This window comes from Ranitomeya variabilis, chromosome 3, assembly GCF_051348905.1.
Source record: "Ranitomeya variabilis isolate aRanVar5 chromosome 3, aRanVar5.hap1, whole genome shotgun sequence".
NCBI lineage: Eukaryota > Metazoa > Chordata > Amphibia > Anura > Dendrobatidae > Ranitomeya > Ranitomeya variabilis.
The window spans coordinates 750,538,212-750,563,749 of record NC_135234.1 but is presented as its reverse complement, the minus strand read 5'-3'; the positions used below and the strand labels follow the sequence as shown (position 1 = coordinate 750,563,749).

Here is a 25,538-nt window from a genome sequence, read left to right as displayed (position 1 = left end):
ATTAACACTAGTCCGAGTGACATGTGATGTTTTCTCGCATAGCACTCGTCCGTATGCTACGCTAGTGTGACGCCAGCCTAACGGGCCACATTTGGACAACACTATAGGAACCCGAACCCCTTCTGATATAAAACAACCCAACAAAATGATCCGAGCTGCAGTTCCAAAAGCATCCACTACACCGAATATTAAATGTTGATTGGTGCCAGCTCCACACATAAAACACTGATTATTGGTTTTAAGGAAGGAAAAAAAAAAAAAAAAAAAAACAAAAAAAAAAAAAACCACACACTACACACCACCACTTGATTCACATGGTCAGTTTGTCACCATTTTCCTCCAGCACATGGATAACCTAACAGGTTACAGTGGATCACGCACCAGATTTCACAATACAAAATTGCATACATTATGCAACAGCTTGCTTAGACCAAGTGGTGCTGTTTTTTTTTTTTTTTTAAGAAATCCATGTCAGAGTGGCTTTATAATCCCTTTAAAAAAATTTTCCCCCGCCCCATAGTTTGCATGACGAGAAAGAGCAGTTTTTTTGTTTTTTTCAAATATATAAAACAATCTTTATTGATAATCATTAAAATTTCACAGATGGCACTATAAAAAAAAAAAAAAAAAGTCCCTGATAATAAGTTGCATTAAGGCACATGAAATCCCTTTCTGGAGAGAGTTCTCCTAGTGCACGTGTACACAGCCGCTCACCCTATAAATGCAGGGTTGTTTTTTTTATTGATGGCAAAGCAAGATCTGAATATAAAAGCGCAGAAGAGACCAGGGGGAAACATGTGAATATCGGCAGATCTGAGCCTGGCCATAGCCAAATTGGCCACATTACCTGGACCTCCATACAGCCATACCTAGGATTGCCACAGAAGCCTCTACACCTCCAGATTCAGGGGGTCCGGGCCTCGTGTCTGCATCCTGCTCATCGGCTGCATCCTTTAATATTCCGCCAGATCAAAGATCTACTCAGAAGGAATACCAAGAAGGTTGCAGCTGATCAGCAGCCTCCAACTGGCTGCAGCGGTCACATCATAATGTCACGTGACCCAACTGATAACAGCACTTAAGCCAAATATGTCAGGACATGATTAATCACTGGCAGATCTAGACCAATAATTGCCATGGTTTAGGGGTTCGGTAGGTCAGATTGTGAATCCCCCCAGTCTCAGTTACAGCATGATTGCGAAGATTCATTAAACATTGTGCATGTCCAGCATGGAGCCATCCCACCTCTACTGTACACACAGGCTCTTACAGTTTTGGAATAGGTGTGGCAGATACAGCTATACTTTCAATTGCACACTCGTTTGTGCCCCTCCGTATTCGGAAGAAACCCTTCTCCCCCCACGACTCCCCCCAGCTGTTCTTCACGATCCAGTACTTCTCACCAGTATTTGAGTCCGCTCCATACCCCACCAGGAGAACTGCGTGGTTTGTTAACTGGAATGGGTTGAATCGATCCTGCAGCCCCGTGTGGTGGTAGATGCCTCCTGAATAATACCCAAAGTCATCGTAAACCTCGAAGGCTACGGCTATAGGACCCCCGGCAAGCAACTCGTACTTCATGTAGGCTTCGTTGCAGCCCCCGTAGAACCCTCCCACGTAGTGATACTCGGAGGAGTAGTATCTGTAGTAGTTATCCTTCAGGGTACAGGTGGAGGACTGGCCGGTGTACGGAAAATCGGACTCTTCTACGATACCGTAGTCCTGGATGTATTTGCCAGAGATCAGGTAAGGGAAGCCACCATCACAACCTGCGAAGAAGAGACATGAAAGTGAAGGATGTCAAGAAGTCTACACGGTGGAACAACATTGACGAAGGAGGTCGGCCAAAAACCAAAACCTAAAGACAACACTCAAGGCAAAAAACAGCCATCTGCAAAGGAGCATTTGCTCCAAACCCATTCTCCTTTCTTGGATGGTGAAACATGGTGTATGAACTCAGTCTAAATATTAAAGAAGCCTATAAGCAAGTAGTAATTCCAATGTAAATGAGAGCCAAGCCTAAATCATAAGTGTTTGACTTCTTATCATCATGCAATAAGTATAAAATAATTAAAATCAAGAAACAAAAAAAAACAAAAAAAAAAAAAACACAGCAAGGTGAGGCCAATAAGAAACCAAATGTCCCTCAAGGTGAAGTAGAGTCTAAACTGGAGACGAATGTGGTGACATTTTATTTTTGTGCATGTTTACAAATTTTAGTTAATCTTGTGTATTACATTGGATGCAATCTCTATACATCTAAACTTTCAAGATATACAGTGGTGTTGAAAAGTTCTGCATAGGAGAAATTGATTTTTCAAGTTTAAAACGTCTTCTGTGAAATATCTTCGACACTAATGTGACATATTATATACCGTATATACTCGAGTATAAGCCGAGATTTTCAGCCCAAATTTTTGGGCTGAAAGTGCCCCTCTTGGCTTATACTCGAGTCACGGTCGGTGGGTGAGAGGGCGCTGAGGCATACTTACCTGCTTCCGGGGCTCCTGGCGCTTCCCCTGCCCGTCCCACGGTCTCCGGGTGCCGCAGCTCTTCCCCTGAGCGGTCACGTGGGACCGCTCATTAGAGAAATGAATATGGACTCCACACCCATAGGGGCGGAGCCGCCTATTCATTTCTCTAATCAGCGGTGACCGCTAACAGAGGCAGAGCTGCGGCACCCGAAGACCAGCTGTCCGGGGGAAGGAGCAGGACGCCGGGAGCAGGTAAGTATCGCATATTCACCTGTCCGCGTTCCACACGCCGGGCGTCGCTCCATCTTCCCAGCGTCTCTCCGCACTGACTGTGCAGGTCAGAGAGCGCGATGACGCATATAGTGTGCGCGCCGCCCTCTGCCTGATCAGTCAGTGCAGAGAGACGCCGGGACGGGACGCTGAGGAGCTGCAAGCAAGAGAGGTGAGTATGTCATTTATTATTTTTATTGCAGCAGCAGCACAGCTTTCTATGGCACAGCTATGGGGCAATAATGAACGGTGCAGAGCACTATATGGCACAGCTATGGGGCAATAATGAACGGAGCAGAGCACTATATGGCACAGCTATGGGGCAATAATGAACGGAGCAGAGCACTATATGGCACAGCTATGGGGCAATAATGAACGGAGCAGAGCACTATATGGCACAGCTATGGGGCAATGATGAACGCAGCAGAGCACTATATGGCACAGCTTTCTATGGTACAGCTATGGGGCAATAATGAACGGAGCAGAGCACTATATGGCACAGCTATGGGGCAATAATGAACGGTGCAGAGCACTATATGGCACAGCTATGGGGCAATAATGGTGCAGAGCACTATATGGCACAGCTATGGGGCAATAATGGTGCAGAGCACTATATGGCACAGCTATGGGGCAATAATGAACGGTGCAGAGCACTATATGGCACAGAGCACTATATGGCACAGCTATGGGGCAATAATGAACGGAGCAGAGCACTATATGGCACAGCTATGGGGCAATAATGAACGGAGCAGAGCACTATATGGCACAGCTATGGGGCAATAATGAACGGTGCAGAGCACTATATGGCACAGCTATGGGGCCATAATGAACGGTATGGAGCATCTATTTTTATTTTTGAAATTCACCGGTAGCTGCTGCATTTTCCACCCTAGGCTTATACTCGAGTCAATAAGTTTTCCCAGTTTTTTGTGGCAAAATTAGGGGGGGGGGGCTTATACTCGAGTATATACGGTATATGGTTGTATACAAAATTCAAATTTCATATTTCGTTCCCGGTAAGATTTTTAGCAATTTCTGGAACAAAATGAGAATTAAAAAAAAACAAACCACAAAACACCACAACTGAATATTGTACAAAATCAGATCCAAAATTAGCCAACCACAGATTATGCTCATGTGACCAAGCCCAAGCGGGATGTGGTAGCCAATCATTCTGCTGCTTTACATTTGCTGATTTTATTCGTTCGTCAATCTAAAGACCAGGAGATCCAGCTATGATAGGAGCCTTCAGATTTTTGACAGCGGAGGATCGTGTGCGAGTTGTGGTACTGCACGGAGAGGGTTATTCTGGCCCACACATTGCAGGGAAGGAGGGTGGCTGTAATAACTTTGCAGAAATATAAGCAGCTTGGAATAACTTGGTATAGGCCCAGATCTGGTCATCCCAGAAAGACATTGGCAAGGGATAGTTTTAGTCCTCTATTCTCCCTTTTCAATCAAAAGATCATCTCTCCTCAGCTTCTGCGAGAATGGCAAGAAAAGTGAAAGTGGAGGTCGCAACATCAACTGTTAGGAAGAGATGTTTGGAGGCTGTAAGGCCCATAAGAAGCCACACAGACTAAAAGGCGAGAATTGTGGTCACTGAAATAGTCAAGTGGAGAAAGGAGGAGTGCCATTTCATGAAGAAAGCACTTTTTTCATTTTGGGAAACGATGGCAAGTCTAATGTGAGAAGGTTCCCACCTAAGCACAAGCCAGAGAGTTTGGTCTCCTGTGAAACATCTGATGGAAGTAATGGTCTGGGGCTGCATGGCAGACACTGTTGGAAGGCTTTGTATTGTGGAGGGTTTGGTTAATGCAAAATAAAAAATAAGACAGACATCCTTCAGAAGAACCTGCGGCCTTCTGCTTAAGACCAGTTCTCAGGGGGATTAAACCTTCCAGGATGATAATGTTCCTTGTCACAGAGCCAAGATGGTACCGGAGTGGGAAAAACAAAACACGGTGGCTACTATTGGCTGGCCAGCTCAGTCCTCAATTCAATTGAAAATGTGGCACAAGGCATCATTAGAGATCTCTAGAAAACAGCCAAGGACCAAGCCTGAGTGGATTGAGGCTCCGACCCAGCCTGTATCCACCTCGTCACTCGTGAACATCTTGTTCACTCACTGCCACAGAAATGCAAGTTGGTCCTGAAGAGCAGAGGCTGGCCAATAAAGTATTAAAAGCTAAAGATGGACTTAAAGGGAACCTGTCAGCAGGATTGTGCTCAGTAATTTATGCTGATTACAAAGATACCTGGTGATGAAATCAGTCTTGTGGTTGTTTTGAGTTAATGATATGCTAGTGTTCCAGGGCAGCCTGTGGGGGGGGGGGGGTGTCTACATGTGGTGCTCTGATTAGATATTCATAATGCAGACCGCTGGCCGGTCACTGATCCCTCACTGACCCCTAGTTTACATAATGAATATCTCTATATTCACTAAAGGGAAAAAAAAAAAAAAAAAAAAATCCTTCTGCATGCAGGTGCGTATGTACACCACACACACGGTACTGCGCAGGTGCCATTTTAAAATTGTTTTTTGTCATCTGAATAACATCAACCACATTTATTATTGGGACATTAAACATGCATTTATGCTGCAGCGCAGGGGGCCATGGCCGGCGACTGCCCGCAGAAGGGTTTTTTCCTTCAGTATGTACAGATATTCATTCTGTAAGCTAGGGGGGGGATCAGTGACCTGTCAGCGGTCTGCATTATGAACACCTAATCAGAGCACCACATGCAGACCTCCGGCATCATTAACTCAAAACAACAACTACAAGACGGATGTCATCACCAGGTATCATATAATGGCGCTGACCTGACACTGTCTGTAGGTTACTGGGCACACTCCTGCTATACAGAAGTAACGGTGCTGTCAGGATGGACTCCTGGAAACCAAATTACCGGTAGGTCTAAAGGCCCCGTCTCACATAGCGAGATCGCTAGCGAGATCGCTGCTGAGTCACTAGTTTTGTGACGCAACAGCGACCTCAGTAGCGATCTCGCTATGTGTGACACGTACCAGCGATCAGGCCCCTGCTGTGAGATCGCTGGTCGTGTCAGAATGGCCTGGACCTTTTTTTGGTCGTTGAGGTCCCGCTGACATCGCTGAATCGGTGTGTGTGACACCGATCCAGCTATGTCTTCACTGGTAACCAGGGTAAACATCGGGTTACTAAGCGCAGGGCCGCGCTTAGTAACCCGATGTTTACCCTGGTTACCAGCGTAAATGTAAAAAAAGACAAACACTACATACTCACCATCTGTTGCCCGTCAGGTCCCTTGGCGTCTGCTTCCTGCTCTGACTGCCGCCGTAAAGTGAGAGCACAGCAGTGAAGTCACCGCTGCGCTCTGCTCTCACTGTACGGCGGCTCAGTCAGAGCAGGAAGCGGACGCCAAGGGACCTGACGGGCAACAGATGGTGAGTATGTACTGTTTGTTTTTTTTACATTTACGCTGGTAACCAGGGTAAACATCGGGTTACTAAGCGCGGCCCTGCGCTTAGTAACCCGATGTTTACCCTGGTTACCCGGGTGCTGCAGGGGGACTTCGGCATCGTTGAAGACAGTTTCAACGATGCCGAAGTCGTTCCCCTGATCATTGGTCGCTGGAGAGAGCTGTCTGTGTGACAGCTCCCCAGCGACCACACAGCGACAAAACAGCGACGCTGCAGCGATCAGCATCGTTGTCTGTATCGCTGCAGCGTCGCTGTGCGAGTAGGCCCCCTAACATCCATTTTCCAGGACATCCTCCTGACAGCACCCTGGAGAAGAACCACAGAAAACTCCCTTAGGGCTTGTTCACACGATCTTTTTTTGCTGCGGATCCGTAGCGGTTTTGCAGCTGCGGATCCGCAGCCGTTTTCCATGCAGGGTACAGTACAATGTAACCCTATGGAAAACAAAAACCGCTGTGCCCACTATCCTTTTTTTCGCAGGCAAATCCGCGCGGATTTGCCTGCAGAAAAAAAGAAGTACCATGTCTATTCCTTTCTGCGGATTCCGCTCCTGTTTTCAACATGCACCAATAGGAAAGTGCTGTTGAAAACCCGCAGAGGAATCCGCAGAAGAATCCGCAGGAAAATCAGCAGTGCAGTTTTGCACTGCGGGTTTTCCAAATCAGGACCTGAAAAAAAAAAAAAAAGGATCAAAAAAAGGATCGTGTGAACATAGCCTTAGGGTGGGATTACTGCTTGGAGAACTTTTCTCCCAAATGACATCTGGTGACCAGCTCAAACATCACGTCAAGTTTATAATGTTTACAGAATGTATTTACCCTGGCCCAGGTCGCGGCCTTGCATATTTGTTCTAAGGAAGCTCCTGCTCGTTCAGCCCATGATGCTGACATGGCCCTAGTAGAATGAGCCTTTATCCCTACTGGACAGTCTACCCCTTCAGATAAATAGGCTTTAGAAATTACTGTTGTGATCCATCTAGCTATAGAGGTTTTGGAAGCTTTTTTACCTCTATTTTTACCCCCAAAAAGGATAAGCAAGTTAGGGTCCCTCTTCCAGGTACTAGTGGCCTCTAGATAGATTACTGCTCGTCTAACATCCAAGGAGTGTAAAGACTGCTCCTTTGCATTTGAGGCTTTTTTGCAAAAGGAGGGTAAAATTATTTTCTGGTTCCGATTTTGAACTGATGCCATCTTGGGGATAAAAGATGGGTCTAGTTTTAAAATTATGTGGTCATCCCAAAACTGTAGATACAGGTCTCTGATAGAGACCCCCCCCACTCTTAGCTGTCGTAATGGCCACTAGGAAAGCAGTTTTCCATGTGCAAACTGAGATAGGCATATTTTCATCAAGGGCATAAGGTTCTTTACAAAGAGCCCTGAGGACCAGGTTTAAGTCCCAGGGGGGAGTTAACTGCCTAATAGTGGGGTGCAATCTCTGGATGGCTATAACAAACCTAATTACCCACGGGTGAGAGGCTAAAAAGGGTAGTCCAAATAAGTGCTGAGGGCCAAAATCTGTACCTTAAGGGTACTAGGCCTAAGACCCATGTTGAACCCTGCCTGAAGAAAATCCAGGACTCTAGGGACATCAGGGTTCTCTGCTACGATGGCAGACCTGCCACCCTCCATACAGTATTTTTTCCAGATCTTGTAGTAGATCGCCGAAGTTACTGGTATCCTACTAGCTTGTATAGTAGAAATGACTTGATCCGATACACCCTGGGCTTTCAAGATGTCCCTTTCAGGATCCATGCTGAAAGGTGCAACCTTCCCGGGTTCTGATGCAAGACAGGACCCTGATGGATGACGTCCTTCCACAGAGGACGTTTGATTGGGTTCTCTACAGCCATGGATCCCAGCAACGGGAACCACGTTCGGCCAGAAGAGAACAAATCAACAGAACTCTTGCCTGGATTTTTCTGAGTACCGCCGGATTGAGTGCCAGCGGGGGAAAGGCGTAGGACAGTGGTTCGTCCCATGTCTGGCTTAGGGCGTCAACTGCTTCTGGCATGTCTGAAAGATTCAGAGAATAGAGTCTGGGCACCTTTGAATTTTTTTTCTTGTGGCAAACAAATCTATTCTGGGTGTTCCCCCAATGGTCGCAAAATAGCTGGAAAACTTCTTGGTTTAGTTCCCATTCTGTCGAACAGGCTTTTGTTCTGCTTAGATAGTCGGCCAAGATATTTTGTGACCCTTCCAGGTGCACCGCTGTTATTGAAAGGACCATATTCTCTGCCCAGACAAAAATCTTGTGTGCTAGATTTGTAATGCTGGTGTCTCAGGAATGACACTGCAGTCATGTTGTCCGTTAAATGCTTGTTCTTTAAACGTGAATGGGTTCCTTCTTAGGGTTTCCCAAACTGCATAAAGTTCCCTGAAGTTTGATGACTTGTAACTGATGTCTTCGGGCCATCTGCACTGAAAGAAGTTTCCTTCTATTTGCGCTCCCTATCCCCACTGACTGGCGTCTGTTGTGATTACCACACAAGAGGACGGAATCCATGAGACACCTGTCCTTAGGTTGTTGAGTTGGGTCCACCACAGTAAAGATCTTCTCACTCCTGTTGATAGTCGCATTGGCCTGTCTAGAGACATCTGGCGGCGATCCCATACTGAGAGTACTTGTCTCTAATGGTCTTGAGCCCACCTGACAAGTGATGCACGCTGTCATTATTCCTAGCATTTTCATGGCTGATCTTATGGTAACTCGATGCTTCAGGAACTTGATCATCTTCCTTACCGACTCCTGCTTTTCTCTTGGTAGAAAGGATTGCCTGCAGGTAGAGTCCAGAAGCACTCCAAGGAATACTTTTCGAAACTCGGGTTTTAGATGTGACTTCTTCCGATTGACCACCCAGCCAAGGTGTTCCATCATCGCAATGGTTCGATCTGTGTAGGAGTAAGGTTTCTGAGGATCGGGCCACCAGGAAAAAATCGTCCAAATAAGGCATTATTTTAACTCCTTGGCTTCTTAGGTAGGCAACTACCTCTGCAACCAATTTTGTAAATATTTTGGGAGCCGAGGCCAAACCGAACGGGAGGCATTGAAATTGGAGGTGGCAGGTGCAGTCTGGTAGGCTTACAGAGAATCTCAGAAGTTCCTGAGAAGTTGGATGGATCGGAACCTGATAAGTACTCTTCAGGTCAAGAGTGCACATCACTGAGTTTTTGTCTATGAGGTGGATGGTTGACCTTATAGATTCCATCCTGAACCTCTTGTATCTGACCCATACGTTTAACGGTTTCAGGTTTATGGATTGTGCGCGTTTCCCCTAAAGGTTTTGGGATTGAGAATAGGGATGAGTAGTGACCTCTGCCTATTTCTGATGAGCGAACCCACACTATGACTTTGGAGTTGACTAGCTCCTGAAGGTCCACATACACTGAGGAATCGGCTGCAACGATGGTTGGTGTGATATATCTTTGGGGCGGGGGAGAGAAGTTCTATTCTGTAGCCCTCTGATATTATATTTAAGACATTCGTTTTTGGTGATATGTCCCAGTTGTTCACAAAAAGACTGAGCCGCCCCCTATACCTATGGCGTCATTGCCTTCTAGAGCTAGATCCAAAGAGGGAATTTTTTCCCCTTCTGCTCTGAGTATAGGAACTCCTATAGGTTCCTCTGTTGGATCTCCATTGCTCTCTGTAATTAGGTTGTTTGCGAGGGGGCGTCCTTTTCCGAAAAGGCAGAAAGGTTTTAGGTTTATCCTCAGAAAACCCTTTTTTTTTTTTTACTATCAGACTTAAACTTAAAAGATGTCATCTAAGGCCTGCCCAAATACCCTGGACCCTGAGAATGGTACGGCACATAACGCCTCCAAAAATAAATTCTTTCCTGACCAGGATTTAAGCCAAATAGCTCTACGAGTTGCGTTAGACAAAGCAGTTTCTGACAGCGTATTTCACGGATTTGGCCGAAGTATCAGCCAGGAATTCCATTGCAGATTTTATAATAGGTAGAGAGGAAATTTCAGCCCGCGGGGGTCTTAACTAAATGTTCTTCTAATTGCCCCATGTCATCTGGGTCAAATGGTAGGCGACTTTTAAACTCCCGGGACATCACTAGTCTACGTTCTGCATCCTTCCATTCCTGTAATATCATGAGACGGATATGTTCGCTTATAGGGAACAGTCTGCCTCTGAGATGTAAGACCTCCAAACATTAGATCCTGCCTGGACTGTGGACCTCCGTCTGCATGGTATTTCTCACTGCGTGTACCAGGTCTTCCGTAACCTCCACTGGAAAGAGACTTCCTGCCTTGGTCCTGATCCTCTAGTGGAAGTTCATCCTCTTCTTGGCCTGAGCCCTTACAGTCTGATTCCTCATCTGAGGATAGATCCAAATCTCTCTGCTCTGGATCCCATCTAGGTCTCTTACGGCTCGGGCCTGGACAGGCGCTGCTGTGATATAGTAGCCAAGGAAGGTTGCTCTTCCTCGTGGATTAAACTCCTCATTTCAGACAAGAGGGATGGTTGCTCCTCTTGTACGACCTTAGAAATGCATGAACTGCAGAGGGCCTTTTTGTAAGCATATGGCAGTTTAACATGGCATATGGAGCAACGGTTACACTTTGCCGAGGCCTTGCCTGGCTTTTCTGCCATTGGTAGGGGTGCCTGTGGGATATCCTTATCCTAGAGGACACAAGAATAGGGATAGTCAGGACTAGGCTGAATGTCAGAGTGCGTGTCCAGGTGTATCCGTCGGTGCGTGTCGGGCATCAGGACACTGCAGGGTGCACTCTACCGCGTTGTCTGTTGCTCCGATGTCAGCGACGCTCACCTCCTGATGCAGAGTCCTCTTTCCACAATGTGGAACGCCCACTGGATCAAGCGCTCACCTTACCAGAAGCGGCGCTCGTCTTGTTCCTCCAGCTACTTCTGCGTTCCACGATGTGAAACGCAGGCCGGATCCAGGTGCTGATGTCACCGGAAGTGACGCTTGCTGCTCCTGCCGACCAATCTGCGTTCCTGTGTGGAAAGCATGGTTCTGGGCACCTCATCCTCTCCAGACATGGCGCCTGAGCAGCGAGTCTCCCACCGGGAAGAGCAGCTCTTACCCAGGAGCCCGTCCGCTCACTGGTCTCTGGGGCAGAGGGACTCCCCCCACCGGGAAGTTTCAGCCCTGGGCCACTTGACAGGGGGAAGGATATTGGACCAGCCTCACGATCCCCCTGAGCCCTCTTGGTAAGCTGCTGCTCACTGCGCTCTCGTGTGTCCCTCCATGCAGGGACAGGAAAAACACTGAAGGAAAGGGGGCAGAGTGGGACCTTTTAACCTCTCGTGTGTTTCCTGTCCCTGCAAGGAGGAGGACGTCCTCCAGGGTGCTGTCAGGGGGGGGGGGGGGGGGATGTCCTGGAAATCATGGCTCCATGCAGCCACAACCAGGTGGAGCACAAGCACATACGGCAAAAGACTGATTGCGACACGCAGATGTGTGAACACTGATGCCGAACTGGCTGTAAGTCGGATCTGAACTTCGCCTCATAGGCTTTTCTTCAAGTTGTCAAGTTCAGGTTGAAAGACTTGTGGGCGATCCACAAATCACGTCTGAACGTGGTCTCTCCTTATAGCTCACTGACACCTCAGAGTATAACAAAAAAAATAATCTAGCAAAACACACCTAAATCACACCGAGCGGAAATTAGACTAGCCAGTCTCCACCCAGTCTGAGCTCACGAGACTAATTAGTTTATTAGTTTCCTTGTTGCTCAAAAAGGACAGTTTACCTCCATGAACTAGAAATAGGCAGTTAATCACGGAAAACCTGTGAATAGACCAGAAATGCCATTACCACCAAGCACAAGCCGTAATTGTCACATGAAAATCTTTAAAGAGCTTGGCATCCAGTCTTCCACAGCTCCAACATATTAACCCCTTCACGATCAATGACGTGTAGGTACGTCATAGGTCGTGTCCTAGTATTTGATGCGGGCTCAGTGCCGGCACATGACCGACGATCTGATCAGCTGTTATGTGCCTCCAACAGCCGCAGGTGGAATCGCGATCCACCGGCATCTGTGATTATGTTAAACGCCGCTGTCAATCTGACAGCGGCATTCAACATGCGAGCATCAGAAGCGCGTCACTAAACCCATGGTTTGACATGACAGATGGAGGATCTGTGGTCAGCGTTCATACCAGATGATCATTTCTGCTACACATAGCATGGGTGAAGCCCTGCTCTGTGTAGCACAAGCTCTCAGAAGACTGCACCTGCAGTAAAAAAAAAAAAAAATTATAAATAAATGGCGCAGTGGGCATTAGATTTCCCATCCACTGAAGTGAAAACATGCAGCATCAAAAACTCATGTTGGAACACAGCCTTACAAAAATTCATATACCGGAGGCTTCGCTCTTCTCCTGAGAAGCAGAAGGCAGTTTCTATCAGCCGCTCATTGCACAAGAGACTCGGCGGTGGGCAAAGTGACCGAGCCTGAGAGTCCACCAGGAGGACATGCACATTGCTAGGCATCGGACTTACCAAGTATTCTATCCATCACGCCGGGGTTAAGGATGTGCGATTTTACGTCCCAGAGGCCACTTACCTTGGGAGTAGTTACTGCAGGAGACCACCTGTTGGGGGCTCAGTGTGGGCTTTTGTTTAAGTTTGGTCATCACACGGATTCGGGCTTCCAACATTCCCATGGTTGCGAACGCGTAACAGCTGCCACAAGATCCTGTGTTAAAAAAAAAAAAAAAAAAAACACACACAACACACACAGGTCAGTCTTTCCCTCCCTGGTTTAACTCTGAAGAACTGAACTGTCTGGTAACACTACCTTGATTCCTAACAGGGCTGACGAAGTTGTAGCCCTTAACGTCGCGCCAATCCCAAGCATTGGGGAGACCTTGAAATTTCTCATCAGTGGGCAGAGGAGCTGGAGGCGGAATGCTGCGAGATCACAGGAAAACAAATACAATTTAGTTCCCCCAAAACAAAAAACCCCACAAAATAACCTGAAAATACATGGGCAGAGTACGGGCACAGGCCAGTGTATGGAGCACTACTGGTATCTGCCCCATCGTAGGGCAGTAAATGCAGCACAATGCGGAGATACCGCTGCACCACAGGATTCTCATCCAGACTGACATACTTTGGAATTTTAGATTTACGCCCGCCAGCTCGTCTCAGAAGATCCTCCATCGATAGCCCATCCAGTTCAGGGTACACCCTCGCAGTCCAAGATTTCTGGGCAGAGTTTATTTGTTGCACAAATCCATGGTTGCTTTTGAAGGTTGAACGTGAGGTCCTGAAGTAGGAGAAGGGTAAAGATTAGTTTATATACATAGCGGATAAAAATTATATACTCGAGTATAAGCTGAGATTTTCAGCCCATTTTTTTTTTAGGCTGAAAGTGCCCCTCTTGGCTTATACTCGAGTCATTGTCCCATGGGGTCGGCGGGGGAGCGGTGGCTGTCACATCATACTCACCTGCTCCGAGAGCGGTCTCTGGCGCCCGCAGCTCTTCCTGTGTTCAGCGGTCACTGATACCGCTCATTAAACTAATGAATATGGACGCGACTTCACTACAATAGGGGTGGCATGCATATTCATTACTTTAATGAGCGGTACCATGTGACCGCTGAACACAGGAACAAGCTGCCGGCGCCAGAGACCATTGGAGAAGCAGACAATGCGCCAGGAGCAGGTGAGTATAATGGGGGAGGGTGAGCCATGCGATATTCACCTGTCCCCGTTCCACTGCCGGGCTCTGTCTTCTGCGTCCTCTGGCTGTGACGTTCAGGTCAGAGGGTGTGATGACGTGGTTAGTGCGCGCCTTCTGCCTGAACAGTCACAACAGAGACCCGGAAGACACAGCGGAACGAAGCTGTGGAACGGGGACAGGTGAAAATCGCAAGTGCCGGGGGCCTGAGCCAGCTGTGACTCCCGCACCTGTCCCCCATAGCACCGTCGGTGTCCCCACTTGGTCAGGGCATCAGCACCAGACCCCCAGTGACAAGAGGAGAGTAGTTTTTAATTGCAGCAGCAGCATATGGGGCATAATATTCTATGGAGCATCTTATGGGGCTATCATTAGCTTTTTATGCAGCATTATATGGGGCATATTTTAATATGGAGCATCTTATGGGGCCCATTATGAACTGTATGGAGCATCTTATGAGGCTCATCATGAACTGTATGAAGCATTATATGGGGCTCCAGATTCAATATGGATATTCAAAAACGTTTAACCTACTGATGTGTCAATTAATTTTACTTTTATTGGTATCATTTTATTTTTGAAATTTACCAGTAGCTGCTAGGCTTATACTCGAGTCAATGTTTTCCCAGTTTTTGAGGCAAAATTAGGTGTTTCGGCTTATACTCGAGTATATACGGTGCTTAAAAAAAAAAAAAAAGAAAGAAAAAAAATTGTCTCTTGGAACAAGGGGAGGCAAAAAATAAAAAATAAAAATAAAATTCAAAAATGGAAAGGAAACTGGCCGCGTCATGGAAGGGGTTAAGGACTCATTCACACGAATTGGTCCAAAATCAGACCGCAAAGCACAGACTTGGCTGCAGATTTCCCTACTTGACTGAGCCTCGCAGAGATGTATGAAGCAGTCACTCTCCGATCAGAAGAGCTGCGGCCAAGTCTGTGCACGGTGGTCCGATCTCCTGATCGCTTCAGTTCAGACCAACCGGAGCCGCTGGTATGAATGGTGCGCTCCTACAAGCAGAAGTCGCTTTATCTCTGCTATACAGCATGCAAGAGGCATACCTTTCCTATCAAAAACAGCCACTGCAAGGTTTTAACCCATGAGAAACTTGAGACCACGCCTTTAAATTAGAAGCAGTAATACATCCATGCATGAACATAAAGACTTCACATCCTTAATTTAGGCATCGGCATAATTATATCCAACCGTAGAATCAAGTTACCGGGTATTTCTATTGCACAATGCTTGCCCACTTAGAATTCATTTTTCTGAGATACAGACATATTCCAACCTACAAGTTGGTCCACAAATGGGGTGAGATTAGGACAGACTGTCGGTGGGGATTACCTGTGTATGCCAGGCAGTCATGAATCATGGGGCCACAGGAACGCGAACATGTCCCTGGAGCACCCACGATACTCTCTGCGTACCAGAACACCCTCCATAATCTTGAGTAACGAGCACTTGCGCTCATCACCAGTCATAACCTCTGGGCCCACAACCATTTATACTACAACACTCACCATCCTCCTTCCTTGGGAAACGGCACTGGGTTCACTTTTATGCCCGACCCAGAGGAGTTTTTCTTGGCGACGAAGCAGGCCCAGTTATTCCCCAGCACGTCGTGCACCCAACCAGGGAAGGTGTCATGGCAGTAGCTGGTGACATTCGTGTCATGTTGCTCATACTGAAAGTGAAGAACACAGAGTTATGCAGCCAACCACAAGCACCAGACTCCCCGAGATGGTCCTAAACTACATGCCATACAAGATCTCCTACGATCATATCCCCCTCCCAAACCGGCCTTTGTTCCTGGGTTGTAGAAACCACATTATTATTCCCATTTATAAGGGGTCTGTAGGCAAAAGAGTGACATGGAGTACAGGAGTTCATCTGTCCTCTACTTTTGCTTCTCTTCAAAATTTATGCTGGAAGAAGTAGGTGACTACACTTTGTTTGCAGTCTGTTACCATGGAGTCAGATAGGTCTTCATGGGGGCTGTAGACAAACAGGTTTGCAAATGGGACGCATTTTTATATTAAATGCAGCACTAGGATCAGACAGCTGTAGAGGAAAGCAATGTCGGACCAGCTGGATATGGGTCTACTGACACGCTAGCCTCCAATGCCTATGGGACTGCAAGTTTGGGTCAGAGCAGTGGCCAGTCCAGGATTTTGTAGTCTTTACAAAAACTGAAATGTGGCCATCTGAGCCGCAGACCTAAAGCGTCATTATAGAAAGGTTATCATGTATAATTGGACCACCTGAGCTTCCCTGAGTAAGGGTCTCCGCTCACGATCCCCATCTTCCACTAGAAAACCAGAATAGTCCACACATACCTTGAAAAAGGCAAACCACTTGTAACCACTGATTACGACTTCAAAGCCTTGGTTGTAGATGATGGTAACAAAGCCGACATTTCCCATATCATCTTCTGCAGTGTCCAGAGGACTTATAGTGACCCTAGTTGTCTTCTCCACTGGCCCTAGAACAACGAGAGCATTAGACTTCTTCTACCTGATGTAAAACCACCTCGCCAAACAAGGCCATATTCCAAATCCCACAGACAGGCGGCGTTACAATGGAGCTGTGGCCCCACGTGTGCAGCGCCGCTTCATTTACATATTAAGATATGAGAGCTGAAAAGCTACTCAAATTGCTTGCGTTGATGAGCTCAATCCAACAATATCCATCTATGAAGATGGGAATAACCCTTTAAATAGTAAGACAGAAGTTAGTTGTCCGGCACGACTCACTTCTGCATCCGTGATGTGATCAGTAGCGCCTATAGTCTGATGTGGAAGTGAACGGTGTAGGACTACCCCTCTTAAAGGTGCATTTTAAAGTGTATGTTCTACAGTATTCTGCTTCAGGAAAATGTAACAAGTTTGGACAACCCTCTATTGCAGTATCTTCAGATCATGGGGCACGGCTGCTGAAGCCTACGGTGATCATCTATCATGACAGGGTGGCCTACTGACAAGCATTTATCCTTGGCACATGATAAAGCCAATGAACGGTCATTAGGGAGGAGCAAGTTGATTTACATTGCAATGGTCCTGAGCCCAGTCATTGTTTTTGTCCTTGCTAGGCCCCAGACCATCAGGATCCCAACTGATAAAGAGAATCGGACTTGACTTCAGACCAGCTCATCTCGATCGGCCATGTAAAAAAGAAAAAACTAAATTGGCCATAGCAAGGCCCCAGGATCGAGAGGAACTCTTCTGGGAGTGGTCCTTCACTCTGGTATATAAAATGGAACCCGATAGAGAATAAACACTGGGGCAATCTAGGTGGATCTTCAACTTTAAACTAGTCTTAAATCATTCCTAAGCAGAGAGGCAGTGCACACAGCGCCAAAGTCTCACGGGTCCCTAGGGTACAAGTCAAACATCACTTGGGCTCCATTTACAAGGTTTTCCTTTCTTCGGAGACGCTAGGAAATCACCCTGACATGTAACACCAAAGAAAGACTCAGACACGAGTGCACAGAGCTCAGAGGCCCCGATACACAATAGATGACAGTTATCCAAGCCCAGCGTTCACCTGAGCTGTATGGCGGCCTTCTATGTCTCCTGCGCTGATTACAGTGGAGGAGAACAGGATTGAGAAGGTGAACTTTCAACGTTCGATCCTTTTATAGTCCAGTGGTATAAGCCACAGACCGCAACTTTCTACCCTTGAAAGCACATGAACGCAGCTATACTCTACCACATTTTTGACTCAAAGCTCGGACCCCCATCACACACACCTCAAAGCATTCACCCACCACACATTAGACATCAGCCGAACAATGATGGTTCTGCGGACGGCCTTGTCTCCCCGCATACAGAGGAACACTTGGTCTAGCACTACTTTGTGGTCTGCAACAGCGGCTCATCTGCAGGAAGAACAAGAGGATCGGTTATTGGAAGTTGGAGAACCCCCATTGTACACAAGCCGTCAGCTGATCCTGTCAATACCTGCACGCCTGGCTTAGGCTACGTTCACATTAGCGTTAAGCTAATGTGCGTCGGATTTGCGTCGGCGACGCAGCGGCGACGCATGCGTCATGCGCCCCCTATACTTAACATGGGGGACGCATGCGTTTTTTTTGTTGCGTTGTGCCACACATGCGTCTTTTTTGCCGCAAGCGTCGGACCAAGAAAACGCAACAAGTTGCATTTTTCTTGCGTCCGATTTTCGGCAAAAACCGACGCATGCGTCGCAAAACGCAGCGTTTTTGCGTGCGTTTTGCCGCGTTTTTGCGTGCGTTGTGTCGCCGACGCAGCGGCGCACAACGCTAGTGTGAACGTAGCCTTAGTCTCCTCTGGCAGGGTGTTGAAATATTTGTCCCAAGACTGCACTCCTTGACAGGATTTGTCAGGGAGAAGAGTTGGGAGACCTCACCTCAAACATCAGATTGGCCCTGGGGCTTTACTAGTCATGGTGCTCAGGACCCTGTGCCAAGACTGAACCCATCCCCCAATATAACCAGTAACATCATTTTGCTATTGTGCAATGTGGCCACAGAAGAAGCCAAAAACTCCACAGAAGGATTAACCTTTTACCTGCTGAAAGCAGACAACACCTGCTGTTACACTGTGGCTATAAGTTACAGCCTCATGTAACATAATACAGAAAGTAGCAGCCGGGCGGCCGCTCAGCTAAAACCGAAAGTACAAGGTAGAAGCACACGAGTCACCCACACAAAGCAGGGCCGGGGCTCAGATGCTGCAGAACATCTCCTGCACCACAAGTATCCAGTTTATCAAGGCTTCTAACAGGCAACCTACCACCTAGAAAGGCAAGGGCTTGCAATGAGACCCATAACTCTGGCGGAAATATTGATTGTCACCCAGCTCTGATAAAAAGGGGTTAATAGGATATTTGTCAGTTTCTATTTACAAGGTGATTTCCACCAGTATATCAGGAAGCACTGGTGCAAAGATTAAGGAAGCAACATGTGGACTTCTAGATTTACTGGACTTTCCTAATCAGCAGAGTCACGGGGATCATGTGGCCGAACCGCGGAGATAGCACATCAGATAGGTGCGTGGGCGAGGAAGTGGTCACATGACACATAGCCGAGCCGGGTCACACCCGATTATAATCACTGAACACAGCTCACCCTAATATATCACTATGCTCCCGGGCAGCAGAGCTCACCCTAATATCCTCCATTATATCACTATGTCCCCGGGCAGCAGAGCTCACACCATTATCCCCATTATATCACTATGCCCCCGGGCAGCAGAGCTCACACTATTACCCCCATTATATCACTATGCCCCCGGGCAGCAGAGCTCACACCATTATCCCCATTATATCACTATGCCCCCGGGCAGCAGAGCTCACACTATTACCCCCATTATATCACTATGTCCCCGGGCAGCAGAGCTCACACCATTATCCCCCATTATATCACTATGCCCCCGGGCAGCAGAGCTCACACTATTACCATTATATCACTATGTCCCCGGGCAGCAGAGCTCACACTATTACCCCCATTATATCACTATGTCCCCGGGCAGCAGAGCTCACACTATTACCCCCATTATATCACTATGTCCCCGGGCAGCAGAGCTCACACTATTACCCCCATTATATCACTATGCCCCGGGCAGCAGAGCTCACACTATTACCCCCATTATATCACTATGCCCCCGGGCAGCAGAGCTCACACTATTACCCCCATTATATCACTATGCCCCGGGCAGCAGAGCTCACACTATTACCCCCATTATATCACTATGTCCCCGGGCAGCAGAGCTCACACTATTACCCCCATTATATCACTATGGTCTGGCCCGCAGAGCTCGCACTATTACCCCCATTATATCACTATGCCCCCGGGCAGCAGAGCTCACACTATTACCCCCATTATATCACTATGTCCCCGGGCAGCAGAGCTCACACTATTACCCCCATTATATCACTATGCCCCCGGGCAGCAGAGCTCACACTATTACCCCCATTATATCACTATGCCCCCAGGCAGCAGAGCTCACACTATTACCCCCATTATATCACTATGCCCCCGGGCAGCAGAGCTCACACTATTACCCCCATTATATCACTATGCCCCGGGCAGCAGAGCTCACACTATTACCCCCATTATATCACTATGTCCCCGGGCAGCAGAGCTCACACTATTACCCCCATTATATCACTATGCCCCCGGGCAGCAGAGCTCACACTATTACCCCCATTATATCACTATGCCCCGGGCAGCAGAGCTCACACTATTACCCCCATTATATCACTATGGTCTGGCCCGCAGAGCTCGCACTATTACCCCCATTATATCACTATGCCCCCAGGCAGCAGAGCTCACACTATTACCCCCATTATATCACTATGCCCCCAGGCAGCAGAGCTCACACTATTACCCCCATTATATCACTATGCCCCCGGGCAGCAGAGCTCACACTATTACCCCCATTATATCACTATGCCCCCGGGCAGCAGAGCTCACACTATTACCCCCATTATATCACTATGCCCCCGGGCAGCAGAGCTCGCACTATTACCCCCATTATATCACTATGTCCCCGGGCAGCAGAGCTCACACTATTACCCCCATTATATCACTATGCCCCCGGGCAGCAGAGCTCGCACTATTACCCCCATTATATCACTATGCCCCCGGGCAGCAGAGCTCGCACTATTACCCCCATTATATCACTATGCCCCCGGGCAGCAGAGCTCACACTATTACCATTATATCACTATGTCCCCGGGCAGCAGAGCTCACACTATTACCCCCATTATATCACTATGTCCCCGGGCAGCAGAGCTCACACTATTACCATTATATCACTATGTCCCCGGGCAGCAGAGCTCACACTATTACCCCCATTATATCACTATGTCCCCGGGCAGCAGAGCTCACACTATTATCCCCATTATATCACTATGTCCCCGGGCAGCAGAGCTCACACTATTATCCCCATTATATCACTATGCCCCCGGGCAGCAGAGCTCACACTATTACCCCCATTATATCACTATGTCCCCGGGCAGCAGAGCTCACACTATTACCATTATATCACTATGTCCCCGGGCAGCAGAGCTCACACTATTACCCCCATTATATCACTATGCCCCCGGGCAGCAGAGCTCGCACTATTACCCCCATTATATCACTATGCCCCCGGGCAGCAGAGCTCGCACTATTACCCCCATTATATCACTATGCCCCCGGGCAGCAGAGCTCACACTATTACCATTATATCACTATGTCCCCGGGCAGCAGAGCTCGCACTATTACCCCCATTATATCACTATGCCCCCGGGCAGCAGAGCTCACACTATTACCATTATATCACTATGTCCCCGGGCAGCAGAGCTCACACTATTACCCCCATTATATCACTGTCCCCGGCCAGCAGAGCTCACACTATTATCCCCCATTATATCACTATGCCCCCAGGCAGCAGAGCTCACACTATTATCCCCATTATATCACTATGCCCCCGTGCAGCAGAGCTCACACTATTACCCCCATTATATCACTATGTCCCCGGGCAGCAGAGCTCACACTATTACCCCCATTATATCACTATGTCCCCGGCCAGCAGAGCTCACACTATTACCATTATATCACTATGTCCCCGGGCAGCAGAGCTCACACTATTACCCCCATTATATCACTATGCCCCCGGGCAGCAGAGCTCACACTATTATCCCCCATTATATCACTATGCCCCCAGGCAGCAGAGCTCACACTATTATCCCCATTATATCACTATGCCCCCGTGCAGCAGAGCTCACACTATTATCCCCATTATATCACTATGCCCCCAGGCAGCAGAGCTCACACTATTACCCCCATTATATCACTATGCCCCCGGGCAGCAGAGCTCACACTATTATCCCCATTATATCACTATGCCCCCGGCCAGCAGAGCTCACACTATTACCCCCATTATATCACTATGCCCCCGGGCAGCAGAGCTCACACTATTACCATTATATCACTATGTCCCCGGGCAGCAGAGCCCACACTATTACCCCCATTATATCACTATGTCCCCAGGCAGCAGAGCTCACACTATTACCCCCATTATATCACTATGCCCCCAGGCAGCAGAGCTCACACTATTACCCCCATTATATCACTATGCCCCCGGGCAGCAGAGCTCACACTATTATCCCCATTATATCACTATGCCCCCAGGCAGCAGAGCTCACACTATTACCCCCATTATATCACTATGCCCCCGGGCAGCAGAGCTCACACTATTATCCCCATTATATCACTATGCCCCCGGCCAGCAGAGCTCACACTATTACCCCCATTATATCACTATGCCCCCGGGCAGCAGAGCTCACACTATTACCATTATATCACTATGTCCCCGGGCAGCAGAGCCCACACTATTATCCCCATTATATCACTATGCCCCCAGGCAGCAGAGCTCACACTATTACCCCCATTATATCACTATGCCCCCGGGCAGCAGAGCTCACACTATTATCCCCATTATATCACTATGCCCCCGGCCAGCAGAGCTCACACTATTACCCCCATTATATCACTATGCCCCCGGGCAGCAGAGCTCACACTATTACCATTATATCACTATGTCCCCGGGCAGCAGAGCCCACACTATTACCCCCATTATATCACTATGTCCCCGGGCAGCAGAGCTCACACTATTACCATTATATCACTATGCCCCCGGTCAGCAGAGCCCACACTATTACCCCCATTATATCACTATGGTCTGGCCCGCAGAGCTCACACTATTACCCCCATTATATCACTATGCCCCGGGCAGCAGAGCTCACACTATTACCCCCATTATATCCCTATGGTCTGGTCAGCAGAGCTCACCCTTTACTGCCCAGCAGGTTGGGGGTCTACCATAACTTCTCACACCCCTTCTCCCCCGACCCCAGCGCGCAGGTCGCACCCCTCCCCCATCTCACCCAGCAGGGAGCAGTCTATGTCCTTGGTGCGGGCCCCTCCTTTACTGGGGCTCACTCTGAACTCCCAGGTCCCCTCCAGGTCGGGGAAGGAGCAGTTGGCCGGGGTGTCAGAGGCCGCAGGTCGGCTCCAGACCGCCAGCAGCGCGACCACCAGCACGGAGCTCAGCGCCTCCATCTCCACGTACGGAAGAGAGGAGCAGCGTGCAATGGTTAAATAGTGTCAGCGGTCACGTGACGCGCGGAGGTGAGACGGTCATGTGATCTGAGGGCGGGGTCTTGGCTTAAGCGTGTGTAGAAATGAGAGAGGACAGTGACAGAAAGTCCCAATATGGCGGCTCTCCTGTAAAGAGCGCTGAAGAGGTCACCACCAGACTGAAAATGTCCACACACAAGCAATGAGCCAGTCGATTGGCTAGAAGCAACCGCTCCACATTACAGCAACCAATCAGCTTCCGGCTCCTAGGGCTGAGTAAAATGAAAGCAACTCCCTGATTGGTTGCTATGGTTAACAGGTTTTGGACGCTCCCCTGACAACGGCCTGAAGCCCCTCTTGAAACAAGTCCCAAGTTCACACAAAGACCCTGTAAACATACCTCCCAACTTTTGAAGCTGGGAAAGAGGGACAAAGTTTGCGGCGCGCGCAGCGCTGCGGCACATTTTAGGCCACGCCTCTGACCACACCCATTCATAATTAGTCACACCCATATCCACGTCCCAACCACACCCATTTAGCACTGCTGATCACACTGTTTCATATACAATAGTTGTAAACAAAAAAATATGGCCACACAGTGCTCCATACTGTATAATGACCACACATGATGCCCCATACTGTATAATGGCCACACATGATGCCCCATACTGTATAATGGCCACACATGATGCCCCATACTGTATAATGGCCACACATGATGCCCCATACTGTATAATGGCCACACATGACGCTCCATACTGTATAATGGCCACACATGATGCTCCATACTGTATAATGGCCATACATGACGCTCCATACTGTATAATGGCCACACATGACGCTCCATACTGTATAATGGCCACACATGATGCTCCATACTGTATAATGGCCATACATGACGCTCCATACTGTATAATGGCCACACATGACGCTCCATACTGTATAATGACCGCACATGACGCTCCATACTGTATAATGGCCACACATGATGCTCCATACTGTATAATGGCCATACATGACGCTCCATACTGTATAATGGCCACACATGATGCTCCATACTGTATAATGGCCATACATGACGCTCCATACTGTATAATGGCCACACATGACGCTCCATACTGTATAATGGCCACACATGATGCTCCATACTGTATAATGGCCACACATGATGCTCCATACTGTATAATGGCCATACATGACGCTCCATACTGTATAATGGACGCCCCCCCCATTGAAGAATACATGGGGGGTCGCATGATAACACAACCCCTATAAATATATTTTGCTGCTAACCACACATTGGTTTATTCTCAGGTAGCAGTAATAAATTTCATTAGGTTTATATGGAGTTTTAAAGCTTGGTCTGAAAGGGTTAAGTTATGAAGTAAGCTGCGCTTGGCGTGAGCAGGTTCCAGCTGGTTTATTCTGGTTTTATTCCCGCAATTTTTGCGGGTTATGATTGGCTGATATGAAAAGTGCGGGAAGAATTTTTTCCTATTTAATCAGCTGTTCCATCAGCTGTCTCTCAGTCACCTGATGAAGACAGAAGACCCCGCCCACCCTCCCTTAAGTTTTTGCTGTTATTTTGAACTGTCGTGGCGTTTGTTTGTGGGATAATCGCCCGTTGAATTCGGGTGGATTGTTATGAATTGGAGTATTATTAACTTATTTATTAAAACGGTTTATTGATGGTTCTTGGAATTAAATATATTTTTATCAAGTAACTCAAAATAAAACGCCACGGCCATTTCTTCCAACAAAAAATTTGGTGTCATGTGTATTTATTGGGATGGGTATGGGGTTTGTGTTACCATGGCCACACATGATGCTCCATATTGTATACTGGCCACACATGACGCTCCATACTGTATAATGAACACACATGACGCTCCATACTGTATAATGACGGCATGCATACCGTATAATGGCCGCACATGATGCTCCATACTGTATAATGACTGCACATGATGCTCCATACCGTATAATGGCCGCACATGACGCTCCATACTGTATAATGACTGCACATGATGCTCCATACTGTATAATGACCGCACATGATGCTCCATACTGTATGATGACCACACATGATGCTCCATACTGTATGCTGGCTGCACATGATGCTTCATACTGTATAATGACCGCACATGATGCTCCATACTGTATAATGGCCACACATGATGCTCCATACTGTATAATGACCGCACATGATGCTCCATACTGTATAATGGCCACAGTTCTCCATACTGTATAATGACATACAGGCACGCAGCTCACACACACGCTCACACACATGCACACGCACACACACACGCAGCACACACAGCTCACACACGCACGCAGCTCACACACATGCAGCATCACACACACAGTATCACACATACACACGCAGCATCACAAACGCAGCTCACAAACACATGCAGCTTTGACACAAATGCATCACATACGCAGCCATCACACACACACACACACACACACACCCATCACACACACACGCAGTCATCACACACACACACGCAGTCATCACACACACACGCAGCCATCACACACACACACGCAGCCA

At 47.8% G+C, this 25,538-nt stretch overlaps 1 protein-coding gene across 1 annotated transcript; it reads right to left on the bottom strand.

Annotated features, from left to right (window-relative positions):
* Window positions 1-459: 459 nt before the first annotated feature.
* On the bottom strand, window positions 460-23,136 carry CTSC (cathepsin C). The gene is made up of 7 exons (XM_077298571.1): window positions 22,786-23,136; window positions 16,209-16,354; window positions 15,393-15,556; window positions 13,302-13,457; window positions 12,987-13,099; window positions 12,753-12,884; window positions 460-1,769 (listed from the first exon to the last, which is right to left on the bottom strand). The coding sequence occupies exons 1-7, from the start codon at window positions 22,958-22,960 to the stop codon at window positions 1,267-1,269; spliced, it is 1,389 nt and encodes a 462-aa protein (XP_077154686.1). The 5' UTR covers window positions 22,961-23,136; the 3' UTR covers window positions 460-1,266.
* Window positions 23,137-25,538: the final 2,402 nt, after the last annotated feature.